This window comes from Scophthalmus maximus, chromosome 9 (genome assembly GCF_022379125.1).
Source record: "Scophthalmus maximus strain ysfricsl-2021 chromosome 9, ASM2237912v1, whole genome shotgun sequence".
NCBI lineage: Eukaryota > Metazoa > Chordata > Actinopteri > Pleuronectiformes > Scophthalmidae > Scophthalmus > Scophthalmus maximus.
This window is the reverse complement of record NC_061523.1, coordinates 19,067,848-19,086,532: the sequence shown is the minus strand read 5'-3', so window position 1 is coordinate 19,086,532 and position 18,685 is coordinate 19,067,848. Positions and strand designations below refer to the sequence as shown.

Here is an 18,685-nt window from a genome sequence, read left to right as displayed (position 1 = left end):
GCCAAGAGTTCTCATAGTAGAGGTGGAGGAGAGTGTTTCACCTTTCACTTTCCACATTTGATTTTCCAGTCTTTCAGTTAATCCGTGGATTTTCTGGCTGTAAGGATTCTTTGTCTAACATTTATGCCAGTTGTTGACCTAGAGTTTGAGGTCTAAAAGATTTGGTCTGTTTCCCTCTTTCCTGTGAGATGCTTTTAGGCGTCTTGATAATCAGTAGTTATGATTATGTGGAGCATCGTAAGCCCAACCCTGCTGAGAAGCAATGTTCTAGGCTACTTTTGTCTGAAAGATACATATCAGGCATAAACAGTCAGCTATTTACACAGCGATCATTATCAGGCTCCATGCTAATTATGTTAAAAGAATGATAGCACCCTTGAATGACCAACTTTATCTCATTTGACCAGGATCAAACCTCTGTCCATGAACTTGAATCCCTTTTTTAAGTTTTTGCTAAACTTGTTTTGGTTCATTAGTTCTAAAAGAGGAAAACATAACTATGCTGTGGGCGTTTGACATTTCAAACACACCTGATTTGCCTCTGGCAGTTTTTTTTTCTTCTACCTTATGAAATATGTGCCCCCTTTGTTAACTATCCATTGTTTAACATACATTGGCTTTAGGTTCTATACTGAGTTTGTTTGAAAAAAAACAAATATGCTACGCCACCTCTCACGTCTTCCTTCTGCTTTGTCTTTTAACCCGCTCAGTCCCTCTACATGAGATGAGGAAGGAGTTTGAAATGAATATGGCCAGGAGAGCTAACATTGTGAAAAACAACATCCTGACTTACAAACCAAGTCTTGTGACCTTGTCAATGTCCTCTGTCTTTCAGCATCCTGAGTTACAACCAGATTCGCTGCATCCCGGTCCATGCCTTCGACGGGCTCAAGTCACTCCGCCTGCTGTGAGTAGCGAGCTTCATCTTCAAGTGCCGCAGTGGATTCAATATTCAACACTTCCATTTGCTTGTTATAGTACTGACTTAAATTAAAATGTAATCATTCCCCTGGTGTCAGGCCATGTTGAGACACCAAATGAGCAGCAGACACACAATCATTGGTTTTTTTTCAGGCTAGTAAAAGAGATAAAAGTGACAATCTCTCATCTCCTCTTTAATTCTCCCTCTCTGTCTGCTTGCTCCGGTCCATCTCTCCCCCTCTCGCCCCTCACTCCGTCTCTCCCTCTCCATCCTCCATCCATCCTCTCCTCCTTTTCTCTCTCTCTCTCTCTCCGCCCAATGTTGTGTTTGATGAATCGACCTTCAGCCTCTGTGTCCTCAGTCATCCATCTGGTTGTCCACCCTCTGTCTCACAAACCCACGCACACGCGCGCGCACACACACGCACAAATTACACGTAAATATTGCCGTCTGACCGTCCTCTCACACACATACAAGCAGCTAAACACGGCACGCTAACATGAAGATGCACACAAGTTAGAGCACACAAACACACTTCTGCATTAAATGCTCGTTGACAAAATTTACTCTGGACGGTGATACATAGTACATGTAAATCATGGGTTACCAGGACTGCTGGCTGCTATTTCATTAGAATTTTTTTCTACACTTCCTTTCTTTCCCATTTTAAGACCTAACAAGATCTAGCCCCAGCTCGTCCTTTCAAAGCATTTTCATTATTTTCCCTATTGAAAAGGAAAAATATGTTTAAAGTGATGTTTACATCAGTAAAACCTTGCATGCTGTGCTGCGGGTGATTTTCTTGTCAAATTACGAATAAAGCTAACTACAAGTGTTATATGTCAACTCTGTGGAAGGAACTTTTTACTGAAAACTTGAAATAATGACAAAAGATCTGATTCCTGCACCTTGTGTTCCTCTCCGTACACATTTCTTCCCGAGCTTTGACTACGTCGGCCTGTTTAGAAAGAAAAAGTCAGTGTTTCACCCTCAGAGAAGTCAGCTTTGTTTCTGGCCCTTTCTCTATATATTGACTATATCTCTTACAAGGTCTCCACCTTGCAGAAGTTTAGTGATCGTTTTTTTTTTTTCATCCTCTCCTCCTTCCTTCCTTCCTTTCATTTTAGTTGATGTTGCCGTAGGGACTGCTCCTTCTCTGCCCCCGCATAGCAACTGGTTGCCAGGCAGTCATCACTGTCACTTCCTCATTACCAACAACCCCCTCTGGGCCAGTCTTGTGCGGGGGCTGTTAGACCACCATACATAGATGCACACAAACACGTTAAGACATTAAGCACACACACATGAGCACAAACTTGTGAAAAGAGACACGTACAAATTTGTGCACATGTTCAGTTACATGAGAAGCTTCGCACACAGGTACTAACTGACAAATGCACACACACACACACACACACACACACACACACACATTTCCAATCGTGGTGGTTTGATAGCTGGGCTGTCCCCTGTGCTCTAATGGAATGTGAACTCATATCCAGCAGGCAGCACACTCAAGTTGTGAGACACAAAGGACACACATGCACACACACTGCAGTCCCTTAGCCCTTGGAAACAAAAGTTTTAGACACACAAACACACTAATAAGCACACAAACATGTGCACGAAAACCCAAAGGCACAAAACAAAAATACACATCATCACACTGATACACATCACAGCCTGCAGTTTGTCCCTGGTTTTTTTTTCAACACACACACACACACACACACCCCACAGTCTGCTACGGGACCATATGAGACAGTTTATATTCCATTCAGAGACCAGGACAAACTTTATTGCCCCACAATGAAAATAAGCTTTCTGTTTATTTTGTGTTATTCTTTCATAAATAATTTATTTATTTTCCATTATAAAAGGGGATGATGGTGTGTGTGTGTGTGTGTGTGTGTGTGTGTGTGTGTGTGTGTGTGTGTGTGTGTGTGTGTGTGTGTGTCTGCATCTGAGGAACCACAAATAACTCTAAATAATTTAGCATGCTGCAAGTCAGACTTTGGCTGGTTGTTTTAGTTTGCTGGAAGTTGGCTATTAGGCAGCACAGCTGTCCGTTTCATTGAACTCTAATGTAATGGATGTGATGTTGAAAATACTCATTGTTTGATTTGTAAATTGTGCACTGTCATTCACGGGGAGGCCGTAAACGCAGCTTCTTGGGTTTAATCTAACAGACAGATAACACGAGCAGCTCTTGTTAAATAGTAGTAGTAGTAGTAGTAGAAGCGATAGCAGAAGCATTATCCATGGTGTGAGTGTAAGTAGATGAACAAGCAGCAGAAATAACAAGTTGCGTCATGGGCTATTTTTTAAAGGTCAAACTCCTGTTTCACATAATTTTCCTTGCTGCAAAAAGTGTGATTAAATTAATTAATTACACAATTAAATTAGCAATGGGTCAAAAAGCGACCCCTTGAATTTTTAACAAGGTCAATGTTTAGTTTAATACTCACGTAAACTCTTGTTTTGCTCTCTCTCTCTCTCTCTCTCTCTCCCTCCCTCCCTCCTCTACAGGACTCTCCATGGTAACGACCTTTCAACTATCCCAGAGGGTGCTTTCAACCACCTCACCGCTCTGTCCCACCTGTAAGCACAGCCCCATGTGTCTGTTTGTGAGTGTTAGTGTCTTGGATGCCGGCCTTGTGGATCGTTCCTGTAAATTGTGCATTTGTTTGCGTCCAGGGCTCTTGGTGCAAACCCCTTGTACTGTAACTGTGACCTGCGCTGGCTGTCTCAGTGGGTCAAGGCTGGATTTAAAGAGCCTGGTAATAACCTTCAAAATAACTTTCAAACCAAATGTTGCTTTTATTGTTATATACATTTCATACATTGACGAGTTTTGTTTTTGAACAGGCATTGCTCGCTGTACTGGACCTCCGGACATGGCTGACAGGCTGCTGCTCACCACACCGCTCAACAGATTTCAGTGTAAAGGTAAATAGTCTCCGCTTGATTTTGATCCTTGTTCTACTTTTGTTTCCTCCCTACCACCTGATCCTGTATATTCTATTACATGTCAGTGTTGACGTGCTTTAGCACAAAGACAATGTTTAAAAACAGGGATAGAAAATCATGACGATCAATCATCAATTCTGCTGACAGTCATTTCTGTTCTGTGTTCTGATTCTTTCTTCTTGACCAATCCTGTCTATTTCCTCCCAGAGAAATCTTCATTTTTTAAGAAGTCACATTCACATGTTTAGATTGTAGTATTAGTGTTTCATTTCTTTGAACATGTAGTGTTTTAGGTCGACTGCAAACTTCCTCATCTGTGCAATTTACTTCCATTCCACTGGTCTGGGTTTTGTCGTTACGCTGCCTGCTGGACGATTGTTACACGTTTATATGTACATGATCATGAGCAGTGCAGAACAGTGGTATTGAAAACATTAGCCGATGATATATATATCACAGTCTAGTTGGTCTTGAAATGAGTGTGAGTGTGTTTGTTTCTCCTAGTGAGTTCGCTGTGTGGTAGACAGGTGACCTCTCACCCAATGCATGCTGGGATTGGCTCCAGCAGTGTGGATGAAGTTACACATCTGGTGTTTTTATCAAGACCCGTAGTCTTTCCTCCTCTTACAATTACATTGATTGGATTGTATAATCTCGTGTTTATTGGAATATACAATGCACTTTAAATAAATTGCGAATGGAAAGGTTTAAAGCTAATCATATTATTTTGAGTGAGCCACTCTTGTCTTGCGTATCATGGACTATTGCTTGACATTTTAGGTGCGGTTGTGTTGGATCAGTTTCATCAGTAATCCATCACACTGTTTTTCAAAGGAGGACCGTCTGTGTTCCTCTAGATATGGAATTGGAAGAGTGACAAAACATTTCACTCGTACACTTCAGGAGCAGTTAACCTCTAACTTAACCTGCCCTCGGGCTCAGGCCAGACGGGAAAACACACCGGAAATACATACATCTTGAAAACCGTTGCCCTGCATGTACAATGAAACCATGACACACAGACATAGTTTCCTGTGCGTGTATGTTGGATGAATTGTCGGAGTAGGTTTTCCAGGTGCTGAGAACAAACTCGTGTCGAGGTGCCTCGCGTCATCACCTCTTCTTCTTGTTCTCCTAAGCTCGTGCTTTTCTTTTCCTGTGTGGCCTTTTCTCGGCACACAGTCCATTAAATGAAGTCTGCAGCAGTGCCCTTCCGTACAGCATGAGTAAATATGAATGTCTTTCCTTCTGACACTCCTTTCCTCCCTTTCTGTTGTTTTATCTTTATCCCCCCCCCCCCCTTACTCTCTCCCGACTGTCATCGGCTTCTGTTTTTGTTATCTTCCTCAGGTCCAGTAGATATCAGCCTGATGTCAAAATGCGCTCCCTGCCTGGCGGCACCATGTCAAAACAACGGTACCTGTGTCTCTGAAACAACTGGATCCTACCACTGCACCTGTCCATATGGATTCAAGGTGAGACACTAGATAAAAGAGAGCAGAGGGAGACGCTTTTAATTGTAAAAGCTGTTTACAGACACAAAATTCTGGAAAATGTCCACAAAATTGCGTCCGGACATTTTCGGGAGTTTGCCGTTCACGTATGATGAATGAGGCCGGAGACGTTTTGAGTCAGACACATTCACAACAGCAGGACATTTTCCGGAACATTCTGTTCGCTGTGAATTTTTCCCGAGGTTTTCCTGCTGTATTCTCACATGGGCTCAATCGGACTTTCTCCAATGTCCATGTCAAACTCTGCTACCATCTGGAGAAGTTCAGGAATATGTCCAGACGTCAGTGCACGTCTGATAGCAGCGTCAGTCAACTTGTTGTTCTATGTCTACAGTATAAGTCAACTTGACTTCTCAATATTAAATTCAATTTAATTCGCTAAATATTAAACATTTGTTCTCAATTATTGTCCCACGCGCATTTATATTAGCTCTTTAACTTATTTATTGAGGTAAATCTTGGTTGTTGTGTGGATCATGGCTCTGCCGGCCTCTCTGTTGTTTGTTGGAACCAATTTTCAAAGTGGCTCGTGTAGAAAATATGTATTTAGCAGGTGTGTAAGCAGTAGAAATCAGTGCTTGAAATCTGTACCAGCTACCTACACTGTTAGTGAACCAACAATATCCAGGGGCTCATCAGTATTTTAAAGCCTCTGAATTATGGAATCTCAGAGCAAAGGCGGCAGAAGAAAAAAAAGTAAGTTATGCTGGAATTGGCTGTGTGTGTGATGAATAGCCACGCTGCATAAGCCTGTGGTATTAGCAGCATTATCAGGCTTAGCTTCGGCCTTACATGCATAATGTACCTGTCTGTTCATCAATAGAGAAATGATGACTACAGCTGGCTGCACTGGAGGTATTGACTGATCGAAAGACAAAGGGCGTAATAATTGTCAACCTTCTACTGAGAGGGTGATTTGCGTGTGTCTGTGTGTGTCTGTGTGTGTGTCTGTGTGTGTGTGTGCGCACGCCTGCCTGCCTGCGTGCGTGCTTGCGTGTGTGTGTGTGTGCGCGCGTGAGGGTGTGTGTGAACGAGTGCATGTACCCTCTGTACACATCAGATTACCCACCCATTTATTTGTCTGTATCGAGTTCATGTCTGTGTGCGTGTGTGCACGCACGTGTGTGTGTGTAAAAGCACTTTAAAGATACACTTATGATCTTGTGTGCACAGACACTTCACAACCTTTGGGCTTTTACAGGAGGACAAAGCCTTAGTCTCCCTTTTAATTAAAACATCACTTGCCAAGGTCACAGACAAGAAAAGAGGGACTCCGTGTGTGTGTGTGTGTGTGTGTGTGTGTTTGTGTGTGTGTGTGTGTGTGTGTGTGTGCATGTGTGCGTGCGTGCATGCATGTGTGTGTACATATCTGTGTATATTTTTCTTTCTTTTTCCACCGTCCACTGAGACAACATTAATTAAAATGTGTAAGAGAAATCAGAGAAGGAGCAGCAGAGGACAAAAGATAGAGGGGAGAAGGAAAGAAGAGAGGGAAGACATGAGGGGTTCATGGAAACTACAGGAGACAAAGTGAGAGAGGTGGATATATAAGAAAAACGAAAGCATGTAGTGGGAAAGGTGGTGTGAGAGACATACAGAGAAAAATATCTAAAATAAATGAATAGAAGAAGGTTTAATGGAAGGGGATGAACAAAACAAAAGACTGAGGACATCAGAGTAAAGAAGAAAAGAGAGAAATAAGTGATGAGGATGGATGGGGAAGGAAACGAGAGCAAATGTCCTCGTCTCAGTTTTGATCAGAGGAAGTGGGTGTGTTGGTCGCCAAAGGTGGTTGTAAATTAAAACTACAGCCGCAGGGTTCGATGTCGATGTGTGTGTGTGTGTGTGTGTGTGTGTGTGTGTGTGCGTGTGTGTGTCTGTGTATGTGGAAGCTGTTTATTCAAAAAACAGCTGTGTGGTTAGAAGCAGTAGGCTGTGGCATGAATCCATGTGTGTTTGTATACTGTATGTGTACATCATGTACTTTTGTGATTGCTGGTAATCGCCATTGTGTATATTGGTGGAAGAGAGAGACGGAAGGAAAACAGTATGAGTGAATTGAAGGTGGAGCAGCTGATTGACAAATTGCTGCATTTATACATTAACCCAACCAGAATGGATTTATTTACCCCTCTGTCTCTCTGCAGGCTATTTTCTTTCACCGCAGCTAAAATATTCAGAAATACAGTATGTGCTCCCTCAAGCTGAGTACGAGGAGTTTAAATGCAAAAAAATAAATAAGTCAACTTTCCAACTTGTTTTTTTGAGAAAACCTGATTTGATTTGATCGGACTGATTTTTGTATATAAAATTTTTTTTTTAAAACAATTGCAATATTTGTTTTAATACATACTTGTACACGGTATATTTGGATTTAATTGAACAGTAAGGAGCTGTGTTTAGCAGACTGTGTGACTGTTTCATGGTGATATTAACATCTCGATCTAACAACAACATTAGATCGCTCATCCGCTTCCGACCCCAAAAGACACTGCCAACTGTAATTAGTTTTTGTGTTGGTGGGCGTGTTCGTCTACCACTGTACCACCTGGGCACCCATCAGAAAGGCGTTTTTATTTTCATCATGAGCAAGTAGCTTATTACTTCTACTGCTTGTTGTATGTCAGTGTAAAAGGCGATGAACACCATTAAAGGAGAGGAGAATGTGATAGTAAGCCATAGGGAGGAATCATCGCCCTCATCCATATCTGCAGAGTCAGGGAGGCAGAAAAAATATATACCCTACATGTCTTAACTTCTCTGCCTTGCTTTGTCCCCTCCTCTTCTCCAGGGTCAAAACTGTGAAATACCCATCAACGCCTGTATTAGTTTTCCCTGCTCGAATGGAGGAACCTGCCACATTCAGCATGGCCATGAAGACCACTTCAGGTACCACAATATTTCTGAGCTTTTGCTGTTGCATATTACAGATTATATTCCGTGTGTGCTCATGCTATAGCAGAAGCTATTGTGCCATTTTCTCGGGTGCTAACTTTTCTATTTGACTCCATGCACGGAGTCGACTGAGATGAATAAAACCGAAAAGAAAAAGTATCTTCAGAGAAGTCTTTTGGGAATCCATTTATGCTGTGGGTCATATGTTATTGCCCTTTCCCTGCCTGCTGCCCCTCTCTATTAGTGGCTGCGTTTTATAAAGCTTAGCATGTATTCTCATCTAAAGGGAAAATTAACCTTACTCGGCCCCCAGAAATATAGACAGGGTGATTAGAGCGGACAGTCTTGCTTCACTGGACAATGCATTACTCGAGATAAGAACTTACTTTGACCTTATGATGTGTTTTCCTTCTCGTGTGTGTTGTCGGGGGGGGGCAGGGGGAGTGGGGGCTGGGGATTTAGACAGGAAGAGAGCGGACATTTCAAAGGAGGAAGCCCCATCCGGGTTGCTCATTAAATCCCTGTGCCCTCTCTGACCTCCTCAACAGTTTAAAGAGGAAACTTTGAACTTCGGTCATCATTCACGTCGGTGTTTCCTTCGCTGGTTTTGGATAAAACTATCAACACGTGTTTTTATTTGTTGTCATCATGTAAGAATGATTCAGATGCATTATAAGTTTTACATGCATTTGACTTAATTGTTCTGTTTTAGGAATATTTGAATTATGAATAACAGAAGAATGTGGTTTAAGTATGAACAAAAAGCGGTGGGTGGGACTCATTTACTGTAGCTTCCCTTGGTTGCACCACCTGTTACATTTGATTCTGCTAAAAGATTGAGAACAAGTATTTATACTGATTCTCTTACTGTTTTGGGTTGAAGTCCCGTACCATGCAAAGTTTATTTCTCAAAAATATCCGGACGGTGCATTTAGTCTCTTCCAGTCATGTCACATTATCTCCCTGTGAACATTTAAACACATAGATGACAAATCCACAACAACTCAGTCATGGTGGCTATAGCTCAGGAGGTCGGCGGTTTGATCCCAGGCTCCTCCAGGCTGCTCCTGACGACTGTCAGTGTGTGAAAAAGCCCTGTGTGTAAAAATGTTCTTTGAATGGGGGATTGTGACTTGTAAAGTGTTCAGTAAGAGGCGAAAATTGCTATACAAATATACAGATTTGCGTTCACACGAGTTCATAATTTGCAGGAACTGTAGCTGCTTCACATTCACACAGTTCCTCACTTTCGCACCTGGGAGCAGCCCAACACAATCACAGTGTTTGACCCTTGGCTGCAGAGCAGCTCCACCGGAGCCATTTTGGGTCAAGAGCCTCGCAGTGGCAGTTGTTGAGCGAGTCGAGAGCAGCACATCGCTCATTTGCTTTCCCACCCGTCTATTCCCAGGATCTGAAAAACTTGTTTTTCACACCTCCAGGCTGCCGATGCATTCTGTGCACAATCAAACACTATATTGTGAAATCTATGTGACGCTATGTAACTTAAGAAGTTCTTGGTCATGACCTAAAATACCAAACACTGTGTTCCTCTGTGCCCTCTCACATGACGACTTGTCCCCTTTGAACCAAGAAACTAAAACAAGAGCATCCAAATTAATTGGAAAACAAGTGCCAAAAGACAAAATATAATTGGTCGTATAGGCCACAGACCAAGGTATTAAAAATTGTCACCAGTTGTTAAGAAGTGTGAAAAATTAAAAACAGATGGTTTGACATTTTAATTTAATGCACACAGCCATTTTATCCATTAAATAGAACCAACCCACATTAACTACTCTATTTTACACCCATTAAAACTCTTTGAAGGGCCAAGGAGGCAGCGTTGGTAGTGGTATTGCATATATTTAAAAGATTATATTAAAATTCAGTCTGCACTCGTAATAACCGCTCATGCTTGTACATATATTTGTCTGTGCCTCCCTTGATTGTGCCTGCCAGTGTCATCAGCATCTCTCCCCGACAGAAAGTCCCCCTTTGTCCCGGGCTCATGTCAAAGAGCCACTTTGAATGAAACATTTGTCACTTACAATATCGTAACTGGGTTTGTCTCTACCTCCAGCCCTTTAACAAGGCCTTTGTCATTTGGAAGGCTTTCATATGCGTCTGGCCTTTAACGTCCTACATGGTAATGCAATTAGGAGTCTCTTTACCCTTTACAGATCCCCTCGTAACGTTAATACCAACACAGGTAGATATTTGTGCCCTCACAGGCAAGAGAGGCAGACCAGTACCCCTTTGACATTTTATCATGTTATATAATCAGTTGGGGATATTCAATAAGTCCAATTAGCCGCGGTTCTGAGCAGGGACCCATTTGTCAAACTATGTAGTTTAAATGTCAAAGGTGGGATTTGATTGGTGGAACGGTACTTCCTGACCCTGTCAGTGCTCATCTCGCTTATATTGCTTCGTATTTTGTCCCTCATGGGAACATTTAAACTTTTCATCTTTCCGTCTCATTTCTGCACTTCCTTTTTCTTTTCTTTTTTCTCTCTCGTCTTTCTCTGATTCTTCCCAATAGCAGCGGATGTTGTAGAAGAGTGAATAGATGTTACCGTAATAATCTGATCTTGATTTGGGCAGGAAGGGTGGACGTATGTTTTCTCAGCTAGGAGGGATGGTACACACAGAGAGATAAAACATGCAGAACGTTTTGAATCTGCATGACCTACAGTGTTTCTCATATTAATTAGATGTCATATTTATATCTCATATCATTATACGAGAGGTTCGCCTTTAGTGATCAACTCCTGAGCATCAACATCCCATATCTCAGCTCTACCCTTCATGCCTTTTCCTGTTTTAAGCTCATTGCTGTCCGTCCTCTTACCCACACATTAACTATGACTGGGTGACTGTTATTTTCATAAGCAATGTAAAACATTTACTCTCATTTGCAGAAAAGAAAATCAAAAATCTAACAAGAGAATACCCAGATATTATTTTTAGAGATTGGATATTGGATAATTGTTTTGTTACGTGTCTGTTGGATGACTAAGTAGCCCACATGTTTGTTAATATGTTGCCCATAACAACTTCACTGACTCACTGTACCTCGGGTGCTCGGGGTTGTTTTTTGCCGCTTGAGTTCAAAATGTATTTAATGCGGCTTTTAGCTTTAGCCTCATCAAGCCGGCAGACGGACAGGGCCGGGGGTAACCAATGACTGTCATGTATAGTGTGGGAAGAGAGTGACGGAGTGAGATAAGTGTTGGTGTGAGAACAAGTCTGCGTGGCACCGACGTTAGATTAGAAAAGGGAGAGTAAGAGTGAAACAAAAGGAACAAAAAAAAACAAGTTTTACGGGTGCGAGGGGGAGGGAAGGACAGAGTGTTAAACAAATCGCTGTGAATGTGTCTGCGTATGTGGGTTGATCCCCGTCACTCACTCGTGCTGAAATGACTTTGCCTTGCTTATCGTATTAAGATGACCTTGCTCCAGCATCCTTTTCATCCACTCAAAGTGGACTCGATTAGTGTCAGAGACTGAGAGAAAAGGAGAGTCGTGAGAGGAGGGGGGCCGCTGAGTGCAGCTGTGCTCAAACTTCTCAAACTTTCAGCGAGTGTGTGTGGGTGAGTGTGTGGGGAGAGTGATTGTGTGTGTGTGTGTGTGTGTGTGTTTGTCTCCCAGTCAAAGAAGTTAACATGACGGTGGCGAGAGGGGAGAGAGTTCAGGAGCTGGTGAGAAGGGAGGAGGGTGAAGATGAGGGGAGATTGGAAAAAAAAAAAAAGCGAGAGGAGGAAGGAAGATGAATCGAGGGGAGGAAGAGCGGGAGGCCTGGATAATTCCTTTTGAGTGCCCCAGGTGGGCGGTGTCCAACAGCGGTGGCATCAAACCTAGTTTATCTCAGCATGTTTTGCTCTGGGTGATTTTGATTTTGATTTAAAGTTTTTGTCGAACCCAGTTTACTGGAGACAGTCGAAGCTGGTGGAACTGTGGCTTTCGGATGCTCATTAATGAAACATCCACTAACAAGAAAGTCCGAGGTTCCACGAATCAAAGGGCTGCGTTTGAGAAAGGACGACTGCTTCTCACCTAAAGCTTAGTGCGGGAGAAGATAGTCAGGGAGGGCTAGTGTGTGGCACTAATAGTTTAAACTTTGAACAGCCATGTTCAAATTTGTGAACATGGCTGTTCACGGTTTATTTGTGCAATAAACCGAGGCCTGACATTGTGTCTCTTGTTGGACCACTAAATATAGATGCGCCGGGGTTTTCGAACTCGGCAGAGAATGGAGGAAAAAACCTGCCTGAATAAAGATGAAACTGTTTTTCTCTAAAGCTCTCATCGGAGAATTTAACGGAAAGTGAATCCGGCAGCTGTTTGATCTGACTGATGGATTTTATTTATAAGTTGTGCAGCAGGAGTGTGTGCTCTGATGCGGACCAGTCTCCATCTAACGATGCACATTTTCTCGTTGTGTGTGTGTGTGTGTGTGTGTGTGTGTGTGTAGCTGTGTGTGTCCACCCGGTTTCGAGGGCCATCGCTGTGAGATAAACCCAGACGACTGTGAAGACAACGACTGCGAGAACAACTCCACCTGCATCGATGGAGTCAACAACTACACCTGCATCTGTCCACCCAACTACACAGGTACACACATGTACACACACAAGCATAGACAAGCATATTTCTGCGCTCAGATATTCCTTTGACCCTCGGTCTTTGCCACTGAAATGCCGGTAGGATCCTCAATTCCCTCCTCTATTGCACACACATACTGTACACACATACCCCCAGAGAAATTCATACTTTCCACTTTACTGGATGGTAATTTAGTAATGGACAGCTTCTCCGCAGTGACCTGAAACTGCTCCTACAGGAGGTCGAAAGAGCAATCACGAGGGAGAGAGAGAGAGAGAGAGAGAGACGTGGGGAGAACGACAGTCGAATGGCAAAGAGAGACTATGTACTCGAAGGGAGGGGAAAAATAAACAAAGAAAGGAGAAGGGTGAAGACGGGGCCAATAAAGAGCAGACGCAGAAAGCAAGAGAGAGGGGGATGGAAGGAGAGAGAGCGAGAGAGAGAGAGAGAGAGAGAGAGAGAGAGTCCACTTGGTGGAGTCCAGCAAGTTGAAGCTAAAATGCTGACTGGGAAGTTAAGTTCCTTTTTATTTTGTCCTTTAAGACACACACACACACACACACACACACACACACACAGTTAGTCCCCTTTGACACTGGATCTCAGTCAATATACACACACACACACACACACACACACTCACCCGCACACGCACCATGTCATTATCCTTGTTGGCATAAGGAAGTCTCACACACTGCCAGCCACCATACCACATACAGCTGTTGCACACACACACACACACACAGCTGGTTCCTCTGGCTCTGGACCTCCACACCGCTCAGTGAACCGCGGCATAATCATCAGGTGTCACATTAAGAGGACAGTCCGCTCTGCTTTCTACAAACTCAGCAAGCGGGATTGTCACGTCATATTTGCACCAGAGGGAATAAATCAAGATTAAAGGTCACAAGACCTTTGAAACAGCTGATATGAGGTTTTCTACAACCGAGAAGTTTCAATCCGAAATGAGAAAGTCGCAGGTTTTAAAAGGAGAAAAAAAATGTGCCTGAATGTGCTGAACAAATTAAATGTCAATGTGTCTTTTGGAGGCAGTATCCTGAGAGCAAATTGCTCCAAGAAAGAGGAAAGGGATCAGGGGTCACAAGAACATGGCTCTGGAGACCATATATAAAACACTATGTCATTTGTGATTGAAATACTTTGCCATGGAGCCGGACATTTGTGAAGGGGGACATTTTGACTTGAAGATGTTGCTATACAAAAGATCAAAGAGTCAATAAATAAACTCACCAGGACTCATTCTCTTCAGACCGTACGTACCCATATCCAATTTTCTCAACAACTTTTGCCAGTAGCTTTGTTAGTTTTATTTATCTTTACCTGGATTGTCTAAACATCGCCCTTCCATATGACTCAGATTTCCTGTGTTTGAAGTTCACTCTCCAGCAGCGAGGGGTCACCAATATTATTTAAATACCAAGCTATGGGTGTCCAATGTTGTGTCTTTATCTATTAGCTAAAGTAGAACAACACTTCCCTTCGCCAATACATAATTGTGTTGTGGTTTTCACTTTAACTTTATTTATCATTATTTAGTCAAAACAATTGATATGAAGGTAGTGGAGACAGACAGGGTGGGGGTGAGGCACTAGGATGAGATTAAAACAGGGCGCAAACAATGGAAATGTGTTTGACCCTTCACAATCTCCTCTACCTTCATATGAACAACCGAGGCCAGAGCTTTTACACACGCTGTTAACCCTTGTAAACCTTTGTGTGTGTGTGTGTGTGTGTGTGTGTGTGTGTGTTTCCACTGTACATTATCTGAGGCCCCTTGAACATGACAGACAGATATAAATAATCTTTTTCCACTCCTTGTTTTCTTTTTCTCTTCTTTCTTTTCAACCACCATTTGAAACTTATGGCGAGTGCATATGAAAAGGTTTGACTGTGTTTCTCATAGGTTTCGCCATATTGTCTTTTCTTCATGTACAAGTCACCTGGCCGGTGACATGATGCTGCAACCTTCATTAAACGCAAACACCAACACGAATCTGTTGATTCACCTTTCTAATGACTTAACAAATACATTTCTGTCACTCTGTCACCAGGTGACCTCTGTGAGGAGGTGGTTGACCCCTGTCTCCATGGTTTCGACCCCTGTCAGCATGACTCAAAGTGCGTCCACGTCGGCCGCAGTTACAGGTGAGTGACAGCTTAACATGAGGTCGGCGCTTAGTAGGGTCAGAGGTCACGCGGTCGAAAGTGACAACAAAGCGACAGGAGCATTCAGGTCAAAAAGTTAAAAGCTGACTTTTTCTGAACCAAAGAGAATCTGAGTGATCCTTATCTAACATGGCTGCCAGCAGACGAATACACATCAAGACAGACCCACATAAACACATCACCGAGGGAGACTGATGTTCACAAGAAAAACACTTTAACACAAACCATATATATTTCATATAGCAATAATCCTCTCTAATTATATAAGTATTGTATTTATAACATTTTAGTGAAATCTGCGGTAACCCTAACCCTAAAATGTTCTATGTTGCTGCTCTTTGGTTTGTCAACACCAGCAGCTTTCAGCATGATTTACCCTTTAACCTTTTCATATAATAAGATATATTACATGTACACACTCAAAATTGAGCTTATCCAAAAGGAACTTGGTCTGAAAGTGAGAAAAAAAAGCTTGGTGTCCTGCTCAGGAGCACTTCAGCAGGAAACAGCTGTTACATGTGCACATGGGCTGCAGAAAAGCCCTAAAACCCGTCACCTCTTTGTACAGCCAAACATCTGTAACCATGAGACGGAGCCTGCTGCCAACTCACACAGTCATGCCATCCGTATTTCCATGTCACTGTAGGTGCGACTGTTTACCGGGGTATGTGGGCCAACACTGCGAGCAGGACTACAATGATTGTCTGGAGAACAAGTGTCAACACGGAGCGGAGTGCGTCGACGCTGTCAACGGCTATACCTGCGTCTGTAAAGAGGGATTCAGGTGAGAGTCGGGGACACAGAAAAGGTCTGCAGGGCCAGAGTGGGAGGCGATGCGGATGGTGCTTCATAATAAATAATAATCAGACACTTGACTGTCTGGGCCTTCTGCATGTGTGTGTGTGTGTGTGTGTGTGTGTGTGTGTGTGTGTGTGTGGCGGATGAAGTTCCAATTGGCTGTTTAAGTGACAGAGGGAGGAAGTTATACATATGCAGGAAACCAAAAAAAAAGGAGATGAAAGATACTTCATGGGTGAAAATAGGAAATTCAAAGGAATGTTCAGGGTTTTGAAGATGCAGAAAAAAAAACAGTACAAGTACATGTATAGAATCTGTTTACTATGTCATGCTGATAAAACGTTTCCAACGTCATCCATGCAATGTTCAACTTCCCCATTAAAGCTGTATAAATAGGTTTTCCTCCTTTTAACTTACTCTTCCCTCAGCGGGCTCTTCTGTGAGAACCCTCCACCGATGATCTTGCTGCAGACGAGCCCCTGCGACCACTCGGATTGCCAGAACAGCGCCCAGTGCCTGCTGGTTGCTGGGGAGCCGGTCTGCCGCTGCATGCCCGGTTTCTACGGCAACAAATGTGACAAGATGGCCACCGTTCACTTCCTGGGTCGCGAAGGGTACGTGGAGCTGCCGGGCGCCAAGCTTCGCCCCACCGCTCACATTTCACTGCAGGTACGGTCGACCTTGGAGCTTGAGCTTTGAATTGTAGAAATCCAATTTTCATAAGGAATTCAAACATTTAAACAGTGTCAATCACTTATAATTTCCTGCTTACCTTAAGATTAGAATCGTTTCCTTGCAAAGTGCGGTTGGAAGTTTGAACTTGCAAAGCCATAGTCTGCTGCTCTACACGGAAAACAATTTAGAGCTGTTTAAAATCGACCCCTAAGTCGCTCGGATCAAGCCTATAGAGTTGCACGACTTAGTGCCGACGAAGCAAAGCAAACATCTGCTACACCCTCTGTTTCCACGTTGTACTGCGCGCGCACACACACACACACACTCTCCTTCACAGTCCATACATTTTGGACACCTGAGAGTCATGTCCTAATAGAGACATATTTTTCTCCTTTTGGAAATGAAAAAGTAAGTGGGTGAAAGAGAAACAGGAAAACGAGGGCAGTCTAATTGATATTTACCACCTGTTTGGACTCGTGCGAGCGTGTGTGTGTGTGTGTGTGTGTGTGTGTGTGTGTGAGAGAATGTGTGTCTTTCTGCGTTCCTGCCAGGAGCTTTCAATGTCAGTGCCAAGGCTGTTAAAACTCTACCAAGAGGCCCTGACTCAGAGGCAAGAGGGAGAAAATGAAAAAAAAATGAAAGGGCCACAGCACCTCATAAATCACTATGATTTTTTTTTTAACACATTTTTCGCTTTTCTTTCAGTCTGCCCAGTCCTCTCTTCACCCACTTTTCTAAATCTCACTGCATCACGTCCATCTCCCTTCTCCCGCTCTGTCTCTCTTTTGTTTTCGGCGTGCCACCCTCTTTTTCTCCTCATGGTCCCGCTCTCTTCTCTCCTCCAGCAGCTTGTTAGGAGGTGTTGACTTGGCTATGCTCCACTGAAGCCAGAGTGTTAAGTGCTTGGCCCCTTGGCCCCGTTTCCACTCGCTAGTTAGTTACCTCTTAGTGGAGCGCACGACCAAGTGTGACATGTCAAGTGTGTCGGCGTGGGAGGGAGGAGCGAGTGACCTCGTTTTGGGACACGTGTGGCAGAATTTACATTTTTTCTCCTCATTTTCTCGTAGTTCTTTAGCGGCTCGGTGGCGCGACTTGCCATCTCGAGTCGAGAGTCTATTTTGCATTTCTCTTTGATTCAGAGCTACACCGACGCTCATTGCCAGCTCCGTAGGCTGGCGAAACGTGGGTGGATTACCACAATGCTGAGACAGCCAACGGTAAAGTTGTGGAGCAGAGCAGTAGACAAAACATGTCATCGAGTTTTCTTGCTTCAAGCTTCTAAAACAAGCTGTTTTTTGTTTTATGTTGTAATGTCGAGAAATAACCAGTGGAAGCTCCTTACAGGCACTTTAAGGTCAACAGTACTCGAAGTTGAACAAAGTATACCAGCAACACGAAAAGAGATTAACAAACCTTATACAACCTTATGAAGAAATTGGTGATTTGTTGAGGGTTTGCTGAGTTTGAGTGTTTATTCAGAGGTCCATCTGTGTCTGTATGTGAAACCATAACTGCCTCGCAACTGATCTCTTTGTCTGCGGTACTGCCACGGTTACTTCAGCAGTTTCCTTTATTAATAATATCCCCCGTGAGTATGGTTTTGTATTTATATTTTTGTCTTTATTTCTTATCCAACTTCTCTGTGTCTCCAGGTGGCTACAGATAAGGACAACGGTATTTTGTTGTACAAGGAGGACCACGACCCCCTGGCACTGGAGCTCTACCAGGGACACATACGACTCATCTACGACATCGCCAACTACCCACCCACCACTGTGTATAGGTAAGCCACCCCTTTATTTACACACACACACACACACACACACACACACACACACACACACACACACACACAATTAAATGAAATGAATGTTTGCATTGGATTCTAATAATACAGAAATTCAAGGCAGTTTAAGTACACATTTGAAAAAGCACGCTGCCAATATACAAAAAAACACTTAAGAATTCAATTGCTACTCAGGATAAATATAGGTTAAAGATTACAAAAAGCTAACACATTTATTCACACACACACACACACACACACGCATATATATTTTTTCAATAACTTATCCAAGTCCATTTAATGACTGCATTGTATACATTTAAAAGATTCAAG

General features: G+C 43.1%; 1 protein-coding gene across 2 annotated transcripts in view; it reads left to right on the top strand.

Moving 5' to 3' along the window:
• The window catches only part of slit3 (slit homolog 3 (Drosophila)), a 217,608-nt gene that overhangs the window by 184,780 nt on the left and 14,143 nt on the right, over positions 1-18,685 (top strand). For both annotated transcript variants that reach the window (XM_035650188.2, XM_035650189.2), the window contains 11 exons: positions 836-907; positions 3,452-3,523; positions 3,620-3,702; positions 3,791-3,871; positions 5,243-5,367; positions 8,198-8,295; positions 12,776-12,915; positions 14,979-15,072; positions 15,740-15,877; positions 16,320-16,560; positions 18,219-18,349. In XM_035650188.2, coding sequence (XP_035506081.2) covers positions 836-907; positions 3,452-3,523; positions 3,620-3,702; positions 3,791-3,871; positions 5,243-5,367; positions 8,198-8,295; positions 12,776-12,915; positions 14,979-15,072; positions 15,740-15,877; positions 16,320-16,560; positions 18,219-18,349 — 1,275 coding nt within the window. The remainder of the gene's footprint in view (positions 1-835; positions 908-3,451; positions 3,524-3,619; positions 3,703-3,790; positions 3,872-5,242; positions 5,368-8,197; positions 8,296-12,775; positions 12,916-14,978; positions 15,073-15,739; positions 15,878-16,319; positions 16,561-18,218; positions 18,350-18,685) is intronic.